This window comes from Sinocyclocheilus rhinocerous, unplaced genomic scaffold (genome assembly GCF_001515625.1).
Source record: "Sinocyclocheilus rhinocerous isolate Xijiao unplaced genomic scaffold, SAMN03320098_v1.1 scaffold4719, whole genome shotgun sequence".
Taxonomy (NCBI): Eukaryota; Metazoa; Chordata; class Actinopteri; order Cypriniformes; family Cyprinidae; genus Sinocyclocheilus; species Sinocyclocheilus rhinocerous.
The window spans coordinates 50857-71110 of NW_015623757.1; the positions used below are offsets into that span (position 1 = coordinate 50857).

The 20254-nt window shown below is 37.2% G+C and overlaps 4 protein-coding genes across 11 annotated transcripts in view; 3 read left to right on the forward strand and 1 right to left on the reverse strand.

The window, feature by feature from the left end:
• The window catches only part of LOC107733506 (axonemal dynein light intermediate polypeptide 1-like), a 5699-nt gene extending 2387 nt beyond the window's left edge, over nucleotides 1–3312 (reverse strand). Inside the window, exons 1-4 of the mRNA XM_016545197.1 lie at nucleotides 3139–3312; nucleotides 2880–3016; nucleotides 2180–2349; nucleotides 1534–1712 (exon numbers count right to left, since the gene is read on the reverse strand). Coding sequence (XP_016400683.1) covers nucleotides 1534–1712; nucleotides 2180–2349; nucleotides 2880–3016; nucleotides 3139–3219 — 567 coding nt within the window. The 5' untranslated portion in view covers nucleotides 3220–3312. The remainder of the gene's footprint in view (nucleotides 1–1533; nucleotides 1713–2179; nucleotides 2350–2879; nucleotides 3017–3138) is intronic.
• Nucleotides 3313–4447: 1135 nt separating this feature from the next.
• LOC107733591 (smad nuclear-interacting protein 1-like) lies at nucleotides 4448–10429 on the forward strand. Of its 2 annotated transcripts, XM_016545386.1 has the most exons (5): nucleotides 4448–4750; nucleotides 4933–5062; nucleotides 8657–9225; nucleotides 9461–9530; nucleotides 9610–9690. In XM_016545386.1, exons 1-4 carry the CDS (start codon nucleotides 4590–4592, stop codon nucleotides 9504–9506), a joined length of 906 nt encoding a protein of 301 aa, XP_016400872.1. In that variant the 5' UTR covers nucleotides 4448–4589; the 3' UTR covers nucleotides 9507–9530; nucleotides 9610–9690. The 2 variants fall into 2 exon arrangements, with proteins under 2 accessions (XP_016400872.1, XP_016400796.1); XM_016545310.1 differs by lacking the exon at nucleotides 9461–9530 and having other exon boundaries at nucleotides 9610–10429.
• A 326-nt stretch (nucleotides 10430–10755) lies between these two features.
• gpn2 (GPN-loop GTPase 2) lies at nucleotides 10756–12633 on the forward strand. 2 transcript variants are annotated; one of them, XM_016546847.1, is made up of 6 exons: nucleotides 10756–10844; nucleotides 11272–11731; nucleotides 11810–11966; nucleotides 12051–12211; nucleotides 12292–12422; nucleotides 12538–12633. In XM_016546847.1, exons 2-6 carry the CDS (start codon nucleotides 11312–11314, stop codon nucleotides 12608–12610), a joined length of 942 nt encoding a protein of 313 aa, XP_016402333.1. In that variant the 5' UTR covers nucleotides 10756–10844; nucleotides 11272–11311; the 3' UTR covers nucleotides 12611–12633. The 2 variants fall into 2 exon arrangements, with proteins under 2 accessions (XP_016402333.1, XP_016402377.1); XM_016546891.1 differs by having other exon boundaries at nucleotides 10795–10844; nucleotides 11266–11731.
• Nucleotides 12634–17818: 5185 nt separating this feature from the next.
• The window catches only part of LOC107733715 (AT-rich interactive domain-containing protein 1A-like), a 25906-nt gene continuing 23470 nt past the window's right edge, over nucleotides 17819–20254 (forward strand). For 2 of the 6 annotated variants that reach the window (XM_016545500.1, XM_016545651.1), the window contains exon 1: nucleotides 17819–19102. In XM_016545500.1, coding sequence (XP_016400986.1) covers nucleotides 18206–19102 — 897 coding nt within the window. In that variant the 5' untranslated portion in view covers nucleotides 17819–18205. Of the gene's footprint in view, nucleotides 19103–19291; nucleotides 19369–20254 lie in introns of those variants that run through there. The other 4 variants (XM_016545800.1, XM_016545729.1, XM_016545582.1 and 1 more) reach the window with 4 other exon arrangements.

Consider the following 20254-nt stretch of genomic DNA (forward strand, 5'->3'; position numbering starts at 1 on the left):
CAGCGCTTTTATTTCCAACATGCGCTCATTCATGGCTGCATATTTAATTCAGGCAATGTTACATCTTTATTGGGACAGGACTAGGGCTGGGCAAAAAAATCGATTTTTCGATATATCGTTTTTTAAAATGTGGTCGATTCAATATCGATTCTCAAAGGCCACGAATCGATTTTTTTCAATATTTATTTCCGCAAACATTGAACATAAGATTTACGTTAATCTTATTACTAGTCTAATCCACTAGATGTCACCCCCTTATTTGCCTTGCGCGATGATACAACGGAGAGTCCGTCTTTCATTCATTGCTTAAAATGGCGGATTCAGGTGCGTTCCCGACGTCAACACCACCTTCCAGGGCTCTACAGTGCGACCATTTCAGTCGCATTTGCGACTGAAAACTACCGTTACTGCGTGCGACTATGAAATTTTTTTTAGGAGCACCAGTGTGACTGACCCGATCATCATCATACTTGTGATTGCGCTCAGGGGAGCTTCAAAGGTTTCTACGTGTTTTTGCAGCGTTGAGTAATGTATCACAGACATATCTCACGAATCCTTTCATAAGCAAAGTGTAGACAGGGTGTAAATAAGAGATTCATTGTGCAGTGTAGAGAGCTTCGTTGATTATAAATGTGAGCTCGCGATGAACTAAGATGAGTGACAGCTTTTAATGATTTTTAAGGGAGTTTGTAAATGTGATAACTGATTTAATACAATACAATTCAATAAACAAGAAGTTAATATTAAGTGACTTACATTGTCTGACTATAACACTATTGTCTGATTTTGCTCTATTTCGTCGTCGAAAATAGTTTAAAACAAAGACACAGCGGAGCCGCTGCACATCTCCATTCAAGCACAGCGGTGTTTCGTTTATGAATGAACGTGCGTTTCTGAACGAATCTAGTGAGTCAGTGATTCATGATTACCCATTCATAAAGACAGTCACTTGATTCATTCTTGAATGAATCAGCCGTTCGAACGAATCAATTGAATGAATGATTCAGTGATAAAAATCAGACAAGTGCTCCTAAAAAGAAAAGTAAGCGTCGGGCCCTGCATTAGACATCACTGACTTTCATCATAAGTTCAAAATATCTTTTGTATGTAATAGCTTTTGTTTTCTGTTACAAGAGCAAGATAATCACATATAAACTTGTCTTAAGCCAACAAGTTGAACATGTTTTTTTTTTTTATAGAAAATAATAGGTAAAATACAAGTTATTGTATGTGTCACTGTATAGGTTTAGTTTTGTAGCTTGCTTTATTTTTTTTTATAAACAAACTTTTCAGAACTCTTCAGGTTGTTCAGAAAAGATATTATTTACAGTTACATTATTGTTATTATATGTAATCTTTGATATAATTTTTATGATATGTATATACATTACATTACATTTACATCGCATCTAGTCATTTAGCAGATGCTTTTATCCAAAGCAACTTTTTTGTATGTTATTGTAAAATTATTTTAGAATAGTAAGAAAAAATGAGAATAATTGCTTTCAATAATAATAATTTGCTGCAAATGACCTTGTTCTCCATGTCAGCCATTCCATGCTCTGCTTGAAGTGCTTTCCTCATGCCAAAGGCCACGCTGCTCTCGTACAGTGTTTGATAGGCAGCGATGGTCATGCGAATCTCGTCTCTAACTTGCAGCAGCAGGAGGCCCCGCTCAGCACAGTTAATGGTGACTTGTCTGATTAACTCATCTGAGACATTTGAAAGAGAGAATGCCATGTGAATCTCAACAGCTATTAATATGACACTTCATTAGTAATATGTGACCCTGGACCACAAAACCAGTCTTAAGTCGCTGGGGTATATTTGTAGCAAAAGCCAAAAAAACATTGTATGGGTCACAATTATCGATTTTTCTTTTATGCCAAAAAATCATTAGGATATTAAGTAAAGATCATGTTCCATGAAGATATTTTGTAAATTTCCTACCCTAAATGTATCAAAACTTAATTTTTTATTAGTAATATGCATTGCTAAGAACTTCGTTTGGACAACTTTAATTTTCTCAATATTTTGATTTTTTTTGCACCCTCAGATTCCAGATTTTCAAATAGTTGTATCTTGACCAAATATTATCCTATCCTAACAAACCATACATCAATGGAAAACTTACTTAAGACTGGTTTTGTGGTCCAGGGTCACATATGTGTATTTTTACCGAAGCACTGAGAGTAGAGCTCCCTGCGCACAGGGCAGATGCCCGTCTCTCTGGCCTGCCTTTCCTGCAGGCTTCTGTCCAGCTGTTCTTGCAAATGAATAACGTCCATGCGTGTGCACGGAGCGCTGGACACCGGCTGCACCCACAACTGGTTGTCCTCCATCCATTCCCTTTAACAGAACCATTTGAAAGATTTATATACTATCTTTCAAAAATTTGAGGTCGGTAAAAATTAAAAAAATGTATTTTATGCCCACCAAGGCTGCATTTATTTGGTTAAAATATAAACAGTATCATGACATATTACTTCAATTTAAAACAGCTGTTTTTATATTTTATTAAATTTTACAATGTAGTCCTGTGATGGCAAAGCTGAATTTTCAGCAGTCATTACGCCAGTCTTAAGTGCCACGTGGTCCTTCAGAAATCATTCTAATATGCTGATTTGGTGCAGAGGAAACATTTTTTTAACATTGCTTAATATTTGTGTGGAAGCCATGATACATACGAATTCAGAACAGCATTTATGTTCATTAGAAATATTTTGTAATTTTATAGCTGTCAGTCAAAAATCTTACTGACCCCAAACTGTTGGTAACTTAATGAGACGTGATTAAATAAATATGCAACTAAACTACCATGTTATGGTAGTATCACATGTTTAATAAATATGCTAATAACCCTCTTATTTTTATTTTACCTTGGTGGTAGAATGGCATTCAGGATCTCTTCGGTTTGCTGTTTGCTGGCATCCGCTGAAGGGCTCTTGGGTTTGGGTGGAGGAGGGACTGGGCCGCTCTCTACCATCTGTTGGGGACTCACTTTCAAAGGGCGACTCTGAGTGAAATGTGAGACAAGATATGAAAAACTAATATTCAGGCTTCATTACAACAACAAGGTATACTTTACGGTGGTTGCAGGTTTGTTTTTATTTCTATACATCCAAGAACTGTGCTTACCCTTGGAGACTTCCTCTCTGTATTCTTGCTCACCAACACCGGATAATCATACTTCAGCAAGGAGTCAGTCGGGACAATCATGTTTGTAATGTGGAAGTGTCAAGAAAATGCTCAGGAATGTTTCAAATTCTGCGTTTTAGTATAAAGCTTTGGATGACTTCGTGTACCCGCGAAAGTGTCGTTTTGTTGTTTCTCGTTGCTATAACAACCGTTCTTTCCCATCGCGCAGGTCAGTCCATGAAAGTGACCCAAACTAATCGGGAGAAAATAATTATTATTATTAAATATTAAGTAATTAATTAAGTATTTTAAAGGAATTTACATACAAATATATTGTATTGTTCTATTTTTTTAATGTTTATGTTCTAAAACACGAGACAGAACTCGCCACTGGGTGGCAGGCTGTTAAAGCAAAAAGGCTATCAATGATATCATGTAATATGATATTGAAGTGAATGTGCACATTTTACTGTTTACTTGTTTTTTTTACTTATTCTGTTTTTTGTTTTTTAATTATTGTGCTCTAACACGTTTTTATTTTTTAATTCCCCTTTTTTTCCATTTTATTTAGCTATTTACATTGTTTAACCTGTTAAAATTTGTAGCATGTTGTTCACTGTAAATTATTAACATTTCTCTTGTTTCATTTATCTATAAACACTATTAGAATTTGTATATTGAAGCTCTAAAGAAAGCGGAACTAAAATAGGAACTCAAAAAAAAGGAGGGACACCAGAAGAAATAGAATTACAAGTTCCTCTAAGCAAGTCTGAAATTAAGGTTTTAATCTGGAAAAAGGTTATTGCAGAATGGCAAATAAAGTGGGACAATAACGAAAAGGGTAGATTTTTCTACAATTTAATTAACAAAGTAAGTCAAAAAATAAGACATATTGGTAAAACAAGGAAAGAAGAGGTTGTTTATAATAGAATATTGTTGGGACATTCCAATCTTAATAGTACACTCAAAATATTAGGGAAACATCCAAATGGACTATGTGAACAATGCAAAGTAGAAGAAACAGTAACCCATGTAATTCTTGAATGTAAGAAATATGAGGAAGAAAGAAGTAATATGATAGTTGAAATCAAGAAGAATGAAATTCAGGTGGTACATTTTAAATCTTTAATAAAATGGGCAAGTGAAATAAATAGTAAAGCTTTCTTTCATTTTCTTAAAAGGACGGGATTAATAAGTAGAATGTAACGCTCTGTTCCACACTCCGGAGCAGAAGGTGGCGGTAATGCACCTAATTACGCTGGTTGCCAGCCGCCGTTAAAAGCCAAGAAGAAGAATAAGAAGGAGGAGGGACACCGTTCTTCAGCGTACAAGCTTCGAACCGGATGTGTTCATGGAAGTTTCGTAAATGCGGTTTGAATCTGTTTTCATGCTTCCATTTGGTATGAACGACTCTTACTTTTTACGAAGCTAATAGGCAACCTCATTTCACAATGGATAACAGGAGACGACACAGAGAATCTCCTGCCCGGGATGTAAAGACAAAAATTAAGCAAGAAAAAGTGAGTCCCGCGCGGCCTCCGCGGGTCCGCCGTTCCAGTTCAGGCTCCAGCCGAGGAAGCAGCAGCCCTCCACCGAGACGACGAGACAGCAGGTGAGCGCCCTGTACCTCACAGCCTGTTTATTTTCATGACAGCTCCGTCGAATAGAGAGATTGCTCCTATTTTTTAATCTGGACATTCCATTAAAATACTGTAGCATGTGGGGATGATCAACAAGTCGTTGTATTTGTAGTCAGTAGTTTCATACAAGATGCTTTCTGAACTGTATTTTTAGATCACCTGTCAGAAGAAAGGACAGGTCGCCAGCAAGGAGAGACCGTTCATCGGGCAGACAGCAGGAGAGGTCACCTCGACCCCAGAGAAGTAGAAGCCCACACAGCAGCACCGACGTTAGGATAAAGCGGGTGAGTTAAACTGATACGTATCAGCTTGTCTTAAAATAAGAAGTTACGCAATTAGACTTGTGCCGGTATTCGGTAATGCGATATATCACGGTAATGAATATGCGCGATATTGTTATCGTGGGCACTTCTAAATACCGTGAATAATTATATATTACAAATTATTCCGAATTTTTAATGCATTTTAAGAATACTTTTCCCATCAACTGGTCAAAATGCACAACAGCGCTGTATGCTGCGTGAAAGACCCGTGCGCACTCTGATGTAAGCAAGCGCGGACGAGAAGCACATGGCAGAACATGTGAGAGACGCTCTGGATGAAAGCGCACTTTCACTCTCTGACTGCAGAAATAATAATAATAATAATTCATTTAAATGGAGCTGTTACCCCGGAAACCCTGTAAACAAAGCAGCTGCACTGCTTCCTGTTTCTGAATCATGTTTAAATAATTTAAAAAGCCATTCAGATTTGTGTATTTGCTATGATGTTCATCACAGAGCCAAATACTTAATAGGCTATTTATTTTCAAACTTTTTTACATTTTAATCGCATTGCGTCAAAAAATCTGTTCTATCCAACAGCTACAGTAACGGAGGTCTTAATTTGGTTGATTTTGCAACATTAAATAATACCTTTAAAATCAACTGGTTGAGGAATTACTTGAAAATGGCTGCAATATAACAAAGAGTGAAAAATTTAAGGGGGTCTGAATACTTTCCGTACCCACTGTATTGGTAAATAAGGTTAAAGAGATTTATTTTAAGCTTATTCATCAGTACCATCCTGTTAAAACATTTATTGTGTCGAAATTCAAATTAAACATAGATGTGAACTGTACTTTTTGTGACTCGCAACCAGAGACTGTCCTGCATCTTTTTTGGCATTGTGTTCATACAAGAAAACTTTGGCAAGACATTTGCCAGTTCATTGTAAACTTCATACATAATGACTTTGAGCTTTTCTTTAAGGATGTTTTGTTTGGAATTTTCACTTTTGAGAAGCAATATGGAAATGTTTACTTTCTCTGCAACTTACTTATTTTACTTGCAAAATATTTTATCCACAAATGTAAGGTTATGAAAGTTACCCCCCACTTTTCTTACTTTCAAGAAGATATTAAAATTTATATTAAATCTTTATCTACCTCCTGTAACAAAAAGGCAACTAAAACTTTGAATGTATGCTCACTTTTTGGTGTTTTTGTATAATTTTTATTTGATAATTATTTTATGTTTTGAGGGAAGAGTTATGTTTTTTGTTGTGTGTTCTGTTTATTTTATGTATCTTATTTTTTCTGATTTATTTATTTTTCTACTCTTTCTCTTTTGATTTGTAATTGCTGTATATTGTTTGGTCATCCTTGAACCCCTGGCTCTTTTCCTTGGCATATGTTCTGTCACACTTGTATTTCTGAATAAATGTTTAATTAAAAAAATAATAATAATAAAAAGAATGCAACCTTTTAAATGGTACTGGGAAATAGTTCGCGCAAAATTGTCCCAGTACTTTAGTACTGTACATTTAGTTCTGGAACTAAAGCGGTGCGAAAGGCCCTAATGTCATGAACTGACAAGAAAGCTGTTTTTAAAGGGGTTAAAAAGCACAGAGGGCTTTGGCACAAAACTTATAGGGCCTTCATGGGGGGAAAATTGCATTATAATATAATTCCCGAATGGTGTAATTATGTTATTTAAGGGCTATAACAGTGCTTTGATAAGTTCTGAAATGCCTCTCCCAGACCCAGTTGACACATATGTAGGTGGGATATGTTTTAAATCTACATTGAAAAATAACAGAAATATTCGCTTTCTTTTTCTTAATGATTGTGTTTCCACTCCTCATGCTATTTCAAAATGGAATAGATCAGTGAACAATATTTTGTGGAAAAAGGTTTGGACGCTTCCTAACAAGTATTTATTGGTAAATAAGGTTAAAGAGATTTCTTTTAAGCTTATTCATCAGTACTATCCTGTTAAAACATTTATTGTGTCGAAATTCAAATTAAACATAGATGTGAACTGTACTTTTTGTGACTCGCAACCAGAGACTGTCCTGCATCTTTTTTGGCATTGTGTTCATACAAGAAAACTTTGGCAAGACATTTGCCAGTTCATTGTAAACTTCATACATAATGACTTTGAGCTTTTCTTTAAGGATGTTTTGTTTGGAATTTTCACTTTTGAGAAGCAATATGGAAATGTTTACTTTCTCTGCAACTTACTTATTTTACTTGCAAAATATTTTATCCACAAATGTAAGGTTATGAAAGTTACCCCCCACTTTTCTTACTTTCAAGAAGATATTAAAATTTATATTAAATCTTTATCTACCTCCTGTAACAAAAAGGCAACTAAAACTTTGAATGTATGCTCACGTTTTGGTGTTTTTGTATCATTTTTATCTGATAATTATTTTGTGTTTTGAGGGAAGAGTATGGTTTTTTTTTTTTTTGAGTATGGTTTTTTTTTTTTGATCTGTTTATTTTATTTATCTTATTTTTTCTCATTTACTTATTTATTTTTCTACTCTTTCTCTACTGATTTGTAATTGCTGTATATTGTTTGGTCATCCTTGAACCCCTGGCTCTTTTCCTTGGCATATGTTCTGTCACACTTGTATTTCTGAATAAATGTTTAATTAAAAAAATAATAATAATAAAAAGAATGCAACCTTTTAAATGGTACTGGGAAATAGTTCGCGCAAAATTGTCCCAGTACTTTAGTACTGTACATTTAGTTCTGGAACTAAAGCGGTGCGAAAGGCCCTAATGTCATGAACTGACAAGAAAGCTGTTTTTAAAGGGGTTAAAAAGCACAGAGGGCTTTGGCACAAAACTTATAGGGCCTTCATGGGGGGAAAATTGCATTATAATATAATTTGACTCTTAGATATAGAGCAGGCTATATTATTTAATTTAATTGGTATTGAAATACATTATTATTATTATTGCTGCTTTGTGTGTATTTTGGTATTTTAGGATATTTAATGAGCAAAATTCACTCATTCACGGTTTACAAAATGTTATGTACAGTTACATTACAACATATATATATATATATATATGTGTGTGTGTGTGTGTGTGTATATATTTGCTTAATGCCATTATTTATTTTTTAGCAACATTAATTGAGGTTTTATTTTCAATACAGGAGCAAGTTGATCACATATTAACTTGTCATAAGATAACAAGATGATACAACATGATTCATAATTAGTGTATTATTTTTAATTAATAGAAGATATATGAGTTAAATGCTAGTTATTATATGCATGTCTCTATATAGTCTTAGTTATGTAGGCTTTCTTTGTAGTTTTAATAAATAATGTAAATAATTGTTGTTTACAGATATATAATGATTATAATTAAATATTATAAATACTAGATATTTTAATTAGATATGTATACATGTACATGTTTTAAGATATTTTAGAATATATATTATAAAATATAAAAAATGTACAATAATTGCTTTCAGTAATAATAATTATAATATTTGATATAATATAATTGTAACATAATTATTATTGTTATTGAAAGCAACTAAAAAGGTGTACTGTACTAAGTGGAGTGTACTAAGATTTTGTTTTCATGACAGGAGCAAGATGATCACAGAGTATCTGAAAGTCATCGACATCGTGAGAGAAGGGATGATTCAGACGATCGCAGGATGAAAAGGGAGGGAGAGCGGCCTCGGCAAAGAGAGCAAGACAGAGAACAGAACAGAAATAGAGGAAGAGAACGGGATGCCCACCTACAACAGCAACAGCAGACTGAGAGAGAACGGCATAATGAACGGCGGCGGGAGAATCGCCTCAGACAGGAGGCTCAGAGTGGCAGTGGTAATGAGGAGCATGAGTTTGGCGGTGAAAACGCTGGTGATTCTGCACCTGCAGCGGAGAAGGAAAAGCCCAACTTTGAACTATCAGGTGCCTTGGTGGAAGATACCAATACATTCAGGGGGGAGGTGATCAAGTATAACGAGCCTCCCGAGGCCCGGATCCCTAAACGAAGATGGCGTTTGTACCCTTTTAAGAATGACGAGCCGCTTCCAGTCATGTACATCCACAGACAAAGTGCGTATCTACTTGGACGACAGAGGAAGATTGCAGACATTCCTATCGACCACCCGTCTTGTTCCAAACAGCATGCTGTTTTTCAGTACAGGTCAGAACAACAATAAAATGCTATTTAGTGAATGGTTAAGGCGATAGTTCACCCAAAAATAATTCTGTCATTATTTATTCTTCCTCATGTTATTCCAAACCTGCATGAATTTCTTTCTTCTGTTCACAAAAGAAGATATTTTGATATGTTGGTAACCAAAGAGTTTACAGTAGCAATTAACATCCATAGTATTTTTTTTTTCTTTCCATAATATGAAAGTTAATGTACATCACAGTACAGAAGAAAACATATTGATGCTATTTTCACATTACTATAGCTAATCTCTACATTGCGACTTTAAAAAGGTAAGTAAATATCATTGAATTCAAGTGTTAATTTCTTCATAATAATTTCACTTTTGTTTCTGACTTTTATCATCTCCAGATTAGTGGAGTTCACACGGGTGGATGGCACCATGGGCAGGAGAGTGAAGCCGTACATCATCGATCTGGGTTCTGGTAATGGAACCTACCTGAACAATCAGCGTATAGAACCTCAGCGTTACTACGAGCTCAAAGAGAAGGACGTGCTGAAGTTTGGCTTCAGCAGCAGAGAGTATGTGCTCCTTCATGAGTTCTCAGACACAGCCGAGGTTGACGCAAAGAAGGAGGATGAAGAGGATGAAGGCCTGGATGAGTAGTTCTCGCCTCAACGTTTACCAAAGTTACCTGTTTTGTGCTGGTCCCTTTGAAAGAGTTACATCGGTAGAAACAGGACCAGCATGAATTTATTAATTCAGAATTTCCTTATGGACAATGAAGGAATCTCGCTGCAGCCTGCCCAAGTTGTCTGTATGACTCTATTCTCAGGTGGATAGTTTTGTATCCCATCAAACTGTGTGTACAGTGTTGTTCTTCAAAGCAAGTGCTCAATGCCAGAACTAATTAATCTTCAAAAAACATATATTTTGGATACTCTTGAAGTAGTGCATATAATGTCCAGATTTGGTTACTGTAAATATACTGGATGTATTTGATGTGAGTGCTTGTTCATGTCTTTTAGTTTGTGGTCTTTGTGACTAGATACATTCTGTGTCCTGGAACCAGTCTTTTTTGCGCCCCCAGATTATCATCCTCATGGTTATGGAGACTCATTTGAATATTGCTATACAAAAGATGGCATTGTACATTAGATATTTTCTGTTCTCTCACAGTACATTCATATTTGATTTTTAGATGTTTTGTATTGTAAAATAAAGATGGATAATAATGAATGTTGGCCTTTTGATTGACTGCACACATTGTTAGAGTAAATGAGGAAATCTGAAAGCGATGAACCAGACATTATTCCTTTGTCGAATAATTATATATGCAGTGAATTTAGTGTTATATATTTAATAATTCAGTGTACATTATTATAGTAAACTTATTTGAATTACGCTATCACAATGTACAAAGTTCTCGGAGCTCACATTTTGTCCTTTAAATAATACATTGTCTTGGTAAAAAAAAAAAAAGTTTCCTCCGATTTATAATGTAAAGTTCTGAAAGGTATCTGTATTCTCTAAGAAAAGACGTAAAGTCAGTTTTGCGCGACTTTTATTTTGAAATCCTCAACATCCGGTTACCGTCATGTTTATGGCGTCATGTTGCAGCGAAATAATTCACTGACTTTCAAAGGTTTGTGTATCTGTGTTTTACGATATTAGATGTATTTGGTTTTACTTATACACTAGTTCTAGTTTAATTTGGTTTTGTCCTATCTATCTGAATGAGTTTGTTTACGGGGTGCCTCTATTCCCGGACCGCGCAAATCTAAGTTATCTGTTCTGTAGTATTTATATTTAAGGATTCTAATAAAAACGGTCATCGATATTTGAAAATTTAAAAAATTGTTACCATCACTTATTTTAAGCTCCTTTTTATTCTTCAATCTCTCTTGAAGACATAATTTATAAAATGACAATTCTGTCGTCACACCTTCATGCTGTTCAGTGATTGTTTTTTCCATGCATTCATACAACATAAAAAACATGCTCAAGTCTTTTAACTTGGAAAGAATGTAATTATTTTCTTCAAAAAATCTCCTTCTCTCTTTTGGATGTAGCCTAGTTTCTTCAGTTGCATAGTGGTGAACCTGCTTCATCATGACATCATCAAATCCTCCAAAACCAGCTCTATATTTTGGCCAGGTTGTGATTGGTCCACCTGGCTCAGGTAAAACCACTTACTGCCGGGGCATGCAAGAGTTCCTCAGCCACCTCGGGCGCAAGGTGGTGGTTGTGAACCTGGATCCTGCCAATGAAGGCCTACCCTATCCCTGTGCCGTGGACATATCCGAGCTCGTCACTCTGGACGATGTGATGGACGGTCTAAAACTTGGGCCCAATGGTGGCCTTATCTATTCTATGGAATACTTAGAGGCCAATTTGGACTGGTTAGAGAGCAAGCTGAAGCACCACCACGACTGCTACTTTCTTTTTGACTGCCCAGGTCAGGTGGAACTTTACACTCACCATAATTCGGTGAAGAATATATTTGCACAGTTGTCGAAGTGGAATTTCAGGGTAAGTAGATGGTGAGAACGTTTCCTCTTGTGATTTATTAAGATGTATTTCCTGTCTAATTTCATCTGATATTGGCAGCTGACCGCAGTGCATCTGGTGGATTCCCATTATTGTGCTGATCCGGCCAAGTTCATCTCTGTACTGTGTACTTCCCTGTCCACCATGCTGCATGTTGAATTGCCACATGTCAATGTGCTCTCAAAAATGGACCTCATTGAGCAGTATGGCAAACTTGGTAAGATAATATAGTCCAGACTGATGCAGAAAAGTCTGATTTGTGGATGTACTTTATTTTAATACCAACTCTTTTTTTAATAAGCATTCAGTCTAGACTTCTACACTGAGGTTCTGGACTTGACGTATTTGGTGGAGCATCTCTCCTTAGACCCTTTCTTCAAAAAGTTTCACCACCTGAATGTGAAGTTGGCTGAGGTGATCCAGGACTACAGCTTGGTGTCTTTTGTTCCTCTTAATGTGCAGGTTAGTGCTCACTTTTGTAATTGTAATGAAATGTATGTGGATTTGTGGCATGATTTTTGACCATTGTTATTTCTCTACAGGATAAGGAAAGCATGACTCAAGTTCTGAGAACTGTGGACAAAGCTAATGGCTACTGCTTTGGAGACCGGGAGGAGAGGAACCTGCAGGCTATGATGTCTGCTGCAGTTGGAGCAGACTTCCAGTTCAGCACGTATCCTTATCATACTGTTTAGTTGTATGTTTTTGTTGTTGTTATGTTAACACACTTCTATTCATTTCTGCAATCACATTGTTGAATTTTGATTATCCTTAACCATTTGCCTCAGAACTCTTAGTGTACAGGAGAAATATATGGAGGCCACTGGGAAAACTGTGGAGGATGAAGTTATGGATTTGTAACCATTTTTATATTGATTAAAAAACAAAAACAAAAAAAGCAATTTGCAGAGGTCTTATTGCACACATTCAAACACATTGCAGGCACGCTAAAATTCCACAAATGAGCAAAATAAAAGAAATAATAAATGTTTTTTGTTCCCCACACCGAAATTTGTACATTCACAGAACAGCTGAAATGTTTTTAAATTGAAATTTTACAGTAACAAGAATAAAATCATTGTCTTAAACGCTTAAAACAGTCGTTTTAGACACATGCATTGCAAAATGTTTTCTACATAAGCAATAATTAAGACAATTCATTGTATCAGATGTGACTTTACAAGGTAAACAATACACTATAATTCTTATTTTGTAATAGACTTGTTTTGTTTGTTCTGTATCTAAGAAACAATGTGCTTATTTATCTAAGCAAAGTACTGTTTGTCCACAGTAAAACTAGATCTCATTATTTCATCTTGAGTTGCACTGATAGAAGGAAACTGAGAATGATTGTTTTGGGTTTCGTAGACATGCATCTTAGTGTTTGAGCATGAAATATTTCAAGCGTAAATAGATTAACTTCCTCCTCTGAACAACTTATTGATCAGTGTGTGAGTGCAGTGGAGAGTATCGCCACTAGAGGTCACTATCGTAACGGCTCCGTGTTCACACGATATAGTAGTCGGCGTTTCCTCGTTTATCACTGAATTTTGAAAAACTGCAGTCGCCTAAATTTTAATTGTGTGACCGAATTAGAGACAGTTTACGGCAAATGAAACATTAAAATAACTAACAAATGATTGACGTGCTTAAATGTGTGAAATTGGGGATAATTTAAAAGGGAATCAATTAACGCTGCTGGTTTTTATTATTTGGTACACCCCTTGTAAAACAGTACATAAAGGTTCTGGTTTTGTTTTTTCGTTTACGTGTTTTCTTTTCCGCTCTCTTGATACATGGCGCGTAATTTGCTAACTTGTGGCAGAGAACCTTTATCGAGCCGGAACACCTTTCCCATCATGTGTAGTCTGGACCTTGAAAAGGCCTAATCACTCGCGGAGGAACACGGGAATGCATTGTACACGAAAGGGAGACATGACAACTATGTTAGATAGTGCTCGGTGTTTGTTGAACTTGTCTTTGTGGTCATGCTTTTCTTCCTAATATTAGTTAAATATGATCTAGTCATTTAAGCTTATATATGAAAGTGCCACAGCATCCCTCAGGAATAAATCTCCACAACATTCACCTTAACACATACTTGTGCGAGCCACGGAAGTATTCCGGGAACCAGAAAGAAGTGCTTCGCCTCTTAGCGCACTCGGTTTGAGAATTGTGGAAAACGCGGAATGGATTACGATCATCATATTGCACTCTAAAAACGCTTGTGGCAGTAAGATGACTTGGGAACATTTAAATATAACTAAATATGCTGCGATATACGTTTATAGAGAATGTGAAGATTATAATATTCTTGTAATTAGTGCACAAACAGGACTGCGCTATTGCACGGTGTATATGTCATCAGAACCTCATGTGTTAGAGAGCGTTATCCAAGTCAGTTCATAATCCAGTCCACATTTCAGTCGAATCTGCAGGGTAAAAACAGGAGGCAGACAGGGAATGGAGTTGGCAATGTGAAATCTGTTTCTGCTTTACAGAGTCTGAGTATGTGCAAGCTTGGCACTATATTTGCTCTAGGCATCATTTAGGGTGATAAAAGAAGTTTAGATGTTTTCAGTGTGACAGGAACTACTTGGTGTATGGCTATTATACTCAAAGAAATAGTAAAGTGTTTCTTTATTCAGTTATTTTCCTCAGTTTCCTTCTATTCAGAGCTATATTTGAATTCGATATTTGAATTCTGTTGACAAAAGAAATTCAAATACAATAAAGTTGACAGTGACACAAATTGTTGCAAATTTTTTTAACAAAGGTGCAATAAAAAAATTTTGTAATTTGCTGGTTAGGGTTGTAGTATTGAATTTGCCTCAGATATTATACATATATTGTAGGCCACGTAAAATCCTTGGAAGTTTCCCTCAAAGTTTGAAAAAGTAGGCAATACGATGTGTTTATGTAAGTCATATGGCATATAGAGTATGGCGTGTAAATATATATATATACATACATACAAGTTTTTTTAATGTTTTTTTTTGTTTTTCAAAAATTTGTTTGAAATTGAACTTCAAGTCAGCGTTTCCATAGTTTTTCCTCAGGCAAATGATGTCACCATAAACATATATTTTTTATTGTTATGAATGTCACGAGTGTGTGCCAAACACGATTATGCCCCAGTTATGGTTTCCTATGGCTCTCTGGAGTGGTACTTCCTTCCCTAGCACACTTCAGAGAGTAATTTTGTGTGTGTGACGGCTGCCCAGCAACCTGCTGGCTGAGGACCAACTTCCTTGTGTCTGCTCTTGCTACTTTATGGATTCCCATGTGGGGGTGTGTCTGAGAACAAGGGATTGAATGAAACTCTGATTGAATGAAGGTTTCCTCCCTTTACCAGCAGTGTATACATGTGGCTTATTGGCGCACTGAGGGTCATGAAAGGGTTTGAAATGAATACACATGGTTTTGTTTACACAGAAAATGTGCCATACTTTGTACTCTGCCTCATTAAAACTGTTGACAAACAAGGACAGATGAAAGCCGTGCTTGTTTGGCTTTCATTTTTTCACTTGGAAATCTCAGCAAAATCATTATATGTCTTCCAGATTTCATTCTCTCTCAGTAATTTTATGCAAGGAGCAGAGTATTTAAAATGATATAATTTCATGCCATTTAGAGAAGGATAACATAAAATCTACAACTATTACATTTTCACTATTTAGCACAATTTATTGGATTTAATTAATTGTTGTCTCTACAAACAAATGTTAAGATTTACCATCTAAATATTCACTATGTGGATATTTTACATTACAGTAAATATCACAGTTCAAGACTGATTTGTGTTTTGTATTGATTGGCTTTCTCGTAGCTCAACTAGATCATGATGCTGGCAACACCAAGGTCATGGGTTTGATTCCCACGGAATACTAATACTGCCAAATATATACCTTGAATCAGGGTTATTGTTGTTAACTAAAACCATAGCAAAATATTTTCATTACTTGACATAAAATTAATGTCAGCTAAAATAAAAAATACTTATTTTCAGCTATATATTTCAGCTAGTTACCGAGGCAACATTTCTCATTACGGTTAGTCTAGCCCGAAGTACTAATTTAACTCAATCTAAATCTTAAAAACTATTTAAAAAAAACTATACAGACATATTTAAAAAAGAAAAAAAACTGTAATAAAATGGCAAAACATAACAAAATTACTTAAAGTTTAACTAAATTTGCAATGAAAACAGAAAATGTAAAAAAAATAAGTACTTGATAAAAGCATTTGCTGAAGGCAGAAAATGAAGATTTGCTAATGTAACACTAAATAGTTATTTCATTAATATAGTATTATAAATTCATTTTTGGATTATATATATATATATATATATATATAGCTCTGATAATTAACTTTTTACAATACATTCCTTTATCTCTGCTTATTTGTTGTATAAAATAACATCATAATTTATATTTAAGTTATCAATATTTAGATGTATTATACTCCATCAAATATTTATAAACATATAGATAATCTCACTCGTCATTTTGACCGACAAAGATTTCAAATATTGAACAGAGATGTTGGATCTCCAAATCAAAGATATGAAACGCTATATAACAGCACCAATAAATTATTTATGTTATTTCCATATTCTTTGCTGTAAGATGAAATGTATATACATTTCACTGGGGAGAAATACATTTCCCAGATTCAACATGCTGTCAAAAAGTGACAGAGAGAATCTCCCTACTTCACAGGACACAGGCAGAGTTGGCCAGCAATGCTAGCGGCTCTGCATTGCATTAAGGTTGTGCGCTGTGCTGCTCTGCCCATCCCCCATACTGAGATACCAAAGCAGAGTTGTGCTGCTTTTGCAAGCAGCAAAGCTTCAGCTGGAGTGAGAGGCAGGCAGGGAGAGAGGGGGGTGGGGAGAGCAGAGAACGAGAGACGGTGTGTTATTCTCCTAAAAAGATATTTTCCCCAGAGATCCTTTCTCTATCTCTTTTTAGATTCCAAACTGAACCACAGTATAAATAGATGGGCTTATTTTGTGATGATAATGTATTCTGCCTTTCAACCACTTTGTGTGGTTTGTCCATGGGTTTGTCTGATTGTCTTCTTTACTCGTGCTCTCTCCCTCCCTCTCGTTTTTCATTTTCACTTCCTGCTTGCAGACTAGCTCAACCCACAACCAACCCTCCCTTCTCTTACTTTCCTAACGCATTTCAATCAGCACAACCCCCTAAAACAGTGTTTCTCAACCGGTTTGACTGATCCAATGCCGCGCCAAATCTGTTAGCGAAATGTATTGATAAATGCATGTATAGGCCCTACTATATGAAATTCATGAACATAACTTTGGCTAAAAAGCTAAATTTGCTATTTTAAAATGATTAAACCCCCACAGTCACATAATCTGTGTTTAACGTTGCCTGTAGCGTATTTCATTTTACCTTGCATAGTTTTACCAAGATGTTGGCATATGCCTATTTAGGCCAGCGTCTACCAAGTGACAGATGAATTTGTACCAAAATACCAAACACACAGCGTGAAAAGATATGAGAAACATTTTCTCCTTCATTTTAAAAGTTGAATATATAAGCTATAAGACATAACAAAAAAAAATTATTTTACTATCCTATATTTATTCTCTACACATGCATATGGTCAAAATGCATGTTATGCTGACCTAAAACATGGGATGTTAGATACATTCATTAACATTTATTTAACCAGGCAAGTCAAAAATCAACCTCTTCAACCCCAGGCATAGGCCTTCATACACTACATATAACATACAAAACAGAATTTATATTTATGTAGGCCTACAATATGTACAACAATATGTACAATTCTTCTATAAGCCCATTTTAAGGTTGAAAGTGAAGTAGGTGTGTGTATTTGTGTGTGTGCAGACTTTGGTATTTTATAGGCAGTGCAACAGCAAAACCAGTAAGACAAGCTTACTTCATGGAGAGACTGCATGCAACTATAATGCAATCCTAATGTCTGGCTATATGATTTAATTCAGTTCACTCCAGCCACAGTTTTCCCACCAAAATCTGTTCGAGGAGCAGTTTTCAACCCTGCCGTTATGCAACGTCAATTTAACACCCCCTCTACCCAGCCCCCCTTCTCTGAATCCATTCCGCACTCCGAAGAGAGTCCGAGCCATGTTTTACTGCTCTCAGCGCACCTCGGTAAAATGGCTGTATCTAAGTGAGCCTCGTGCTGGTGTGATCCGTTCCTCGGCTATAGTCTACTTCTGCAACAGAACCCCCACAAATTCCGTGTCGGTTAAATTTCATTTACAGGGAACTCGGTGCGAGAGAGTCTAAAAAACGGAGCCGACGGTGGAGCCCGGATTCGGTCCGGCGTAAGGGGTGGGGATGAGTCGGGACACGGGTAAATTGTTGTAAAACTATTGTATTTACATTCAATGGTTCGCGTTTGATTGTGACCGACTCGCCGAGAGGGAGAGGGGGGGGGATCATGGCCGCTCAGGTCGCCAGCGCTACCTCTCTCAACACCAGCCCGCCTTCCGAGCTGAAAAAACCGGATCGAGACCCAAAGGAGGAGTCGGTACCGGGGGAGAAGCAGCAGGAAAATAAGGAGCCGGGACTCGAGAGCGGATCTCCGGCTCGCGGGGAAGTGCAGGACCGGGCCGATGTGGGAAATGCTGGGGGAGGAGGGGAGTCGGAGATGAAGAACGGCAACGGGAATCCGTCGAGGGTGAACAATAATCAAAATGAGACCACCGGACCGGAGGGGAACAACCACCCCGGGATGGTACTCCATCACGCGCCCGGGTTTCAGCCCGCTTCCTATAGCTACGCGCAGCATTACGGCCGGGCCCCTTTTCATCAACATGGCGGACAACAAAGCCCTGGCATGGCAGCTGCAGCGGGGCCAGGCGCGCTGTCGAGCAGCATGATGGACCCCTATCAGCCCAACTCCCACGATCACGGCTTCCCGAACCACCAGTACAACAGCTACAGTCCGTTCGGGAACCGAAGCCCGTATCCGGGCCAGGGCTACGGCATGAACTCTCCGCGCAGCGCTCCTCAAGCCCAGGCAGGGGGGCAGTCAGCCAAGCAGCAGCAGCCAGCAGCGGCTGCATCTTACAGCAATCAGCGTTATAACATGGGAAACCCGCAGCCTACATCCACCCCGACTCTCAACCAGCTCCTCACCTCACCGAGCGGTGCCCGGGGTTACGCGAATTACCCGCCGAGCGACTACAGCGGTCAGGACAGTGCTAAGGGACCAGCAGATATGGGCAGCAGCGGCGGGCAGTACGGTGGGGGCCATCCGGGTTGGCAACAAAGGACCCATCACCCGCCACCCATGAGTCCTGGAAGTACCGGGCAGCCCCTGGGAAGAAATCAGGTAAAATTACAACCCCATTGCCCTTGAAAACGGCCTCTCTCTCGCTTTGCTCAAGTCATATGAGTGGTTGAAACGCACTGTGCTAGCTAACGTTATTGTCTGAGCAAGAGACTATAAAATGGCTGCCTGCTATGTTTTCAATAGAAGCTCATGCCTTTACTGCTTATATTTAGTTAAAATAACGAAACTTTCCAAAAGCCGCAAGCTTCGTGGCTGGACTTGTGTTGTGAGATGAAAACTGTTGCCTATTATTGCTGGAGTTGAAGGTAGATCTCCGATTGAAAATGCGTATTTAGCTCAGGCTGCTTCTCCACCAATAAGGCTTAAACGCATTTCGCTTTTCCCTCATAGGCCTTTCTGTGTGTTATATATGCTTTAATGTTCTGTATATTTATCTAATATGTGATATTTAGCCGGTTGGTGTGTTGTTTGTCAGTTCTGATGTTAATTAGGAGAGTGATTAACATAATATTAGCGGATATTCCAAGTGGAAAAACCCGTCTTGTGTAAACCGATACGTGAGTGTCACTTCTGCAGTAGAGAAACATATGTTGATTATCCTCATTTTGGTCGAAAATGTATTTAAACGCGCTTTAAAAGGACGTTACTAGTACATTTGATGAGGAAAAGCTTCGTTTTTAAAGCGTGGACTCAATTGAATGTCGGTCTGTGTGCGCGCAGCTTGTAAACACAAGCCCAGTGATTTGAGTAAGTGCAGATTGGTTTGCAGTGGGATTTGAATTGTGGAGGTAAAATCCTCCTGTCAAAGGCAGGAGACAGTTGGTCTTGGGTTGACATGCTCGCTGAGATCTGATTGGCTCTGCATCCTGTGCTCTTGGCCATTTATAATTGCATATGATGTAACACTGAAACACTTGCTGATTAGCTCCAGTTGCTCACCTCCCTCACTCGTTCAGTAGTGTATTGTATATATGAAATAAATGTTGGCCAATGCTCTTAAGATTAATTCTACATATTGGAGAAATAGGAGTTTATTAATTCGATAAGTAAGGGTTATATTCAGAGACTGATACTTTTAACAGAATGTTGTCAGTTGACGTTTTACATGCTTTATGTATGCACACATAACTATTTATGTAAAAAAAATGCATATATATATATATATATAATTTTTTTTTTTTTTTTTTTTTT

What these genes read in the sequence shown, in the direction of transcription:
- LOC107733591 (XM_016545310.1), top strand. Translation starts at nt 4,590, where the DNA reads ATGGATAACAGGAGACGACACAGAGAATCTCCTGCCCGGGATGTAAAG. An exon ending in CCGAGACGACGAGACAGCAG is followed by an intron (nt 4,751 to 4,932) that starts GTGAGCGCCCTG and finishes CTGTATTTTTAG; the next exon opens with ATCACCTGTCAGAAGAAAGG. An exon ending in CCGACGTTAGGATAAAGCGG is followed by an intron (nt 5,063 to 8,656) that starts GTGAGTTAAACT and finishes TTTTCATGACAG; the next exon opens with GAGCAAGATGATCACAGAGT.
- gpn2 (XM_016546847.1), top strand. Translation starts at nt 11,312, where the DNA reads ATGACATCATCAAATCCTCCAAAACCAGCTCTATATTTTGGCCAGGTT. An exon ending in TGAGCAGTATGGCAAACTTG is followed by an intron (nt 11,967 to 12,050) that starts GTAAGATAATAT and finishes TTTTTTAATAAG; the next exon opens with CATTCAGTCTAGACTTCTAC. An exon ending in GCAGACTTCCAGTTCAGCAC is followed by an intron (nt 12,423 to 12,537) that starts GTATCCTTATCA and finishes CATTTGCCTCAG; the next exon opens with AACTCTTAGTGTACAGGAGA.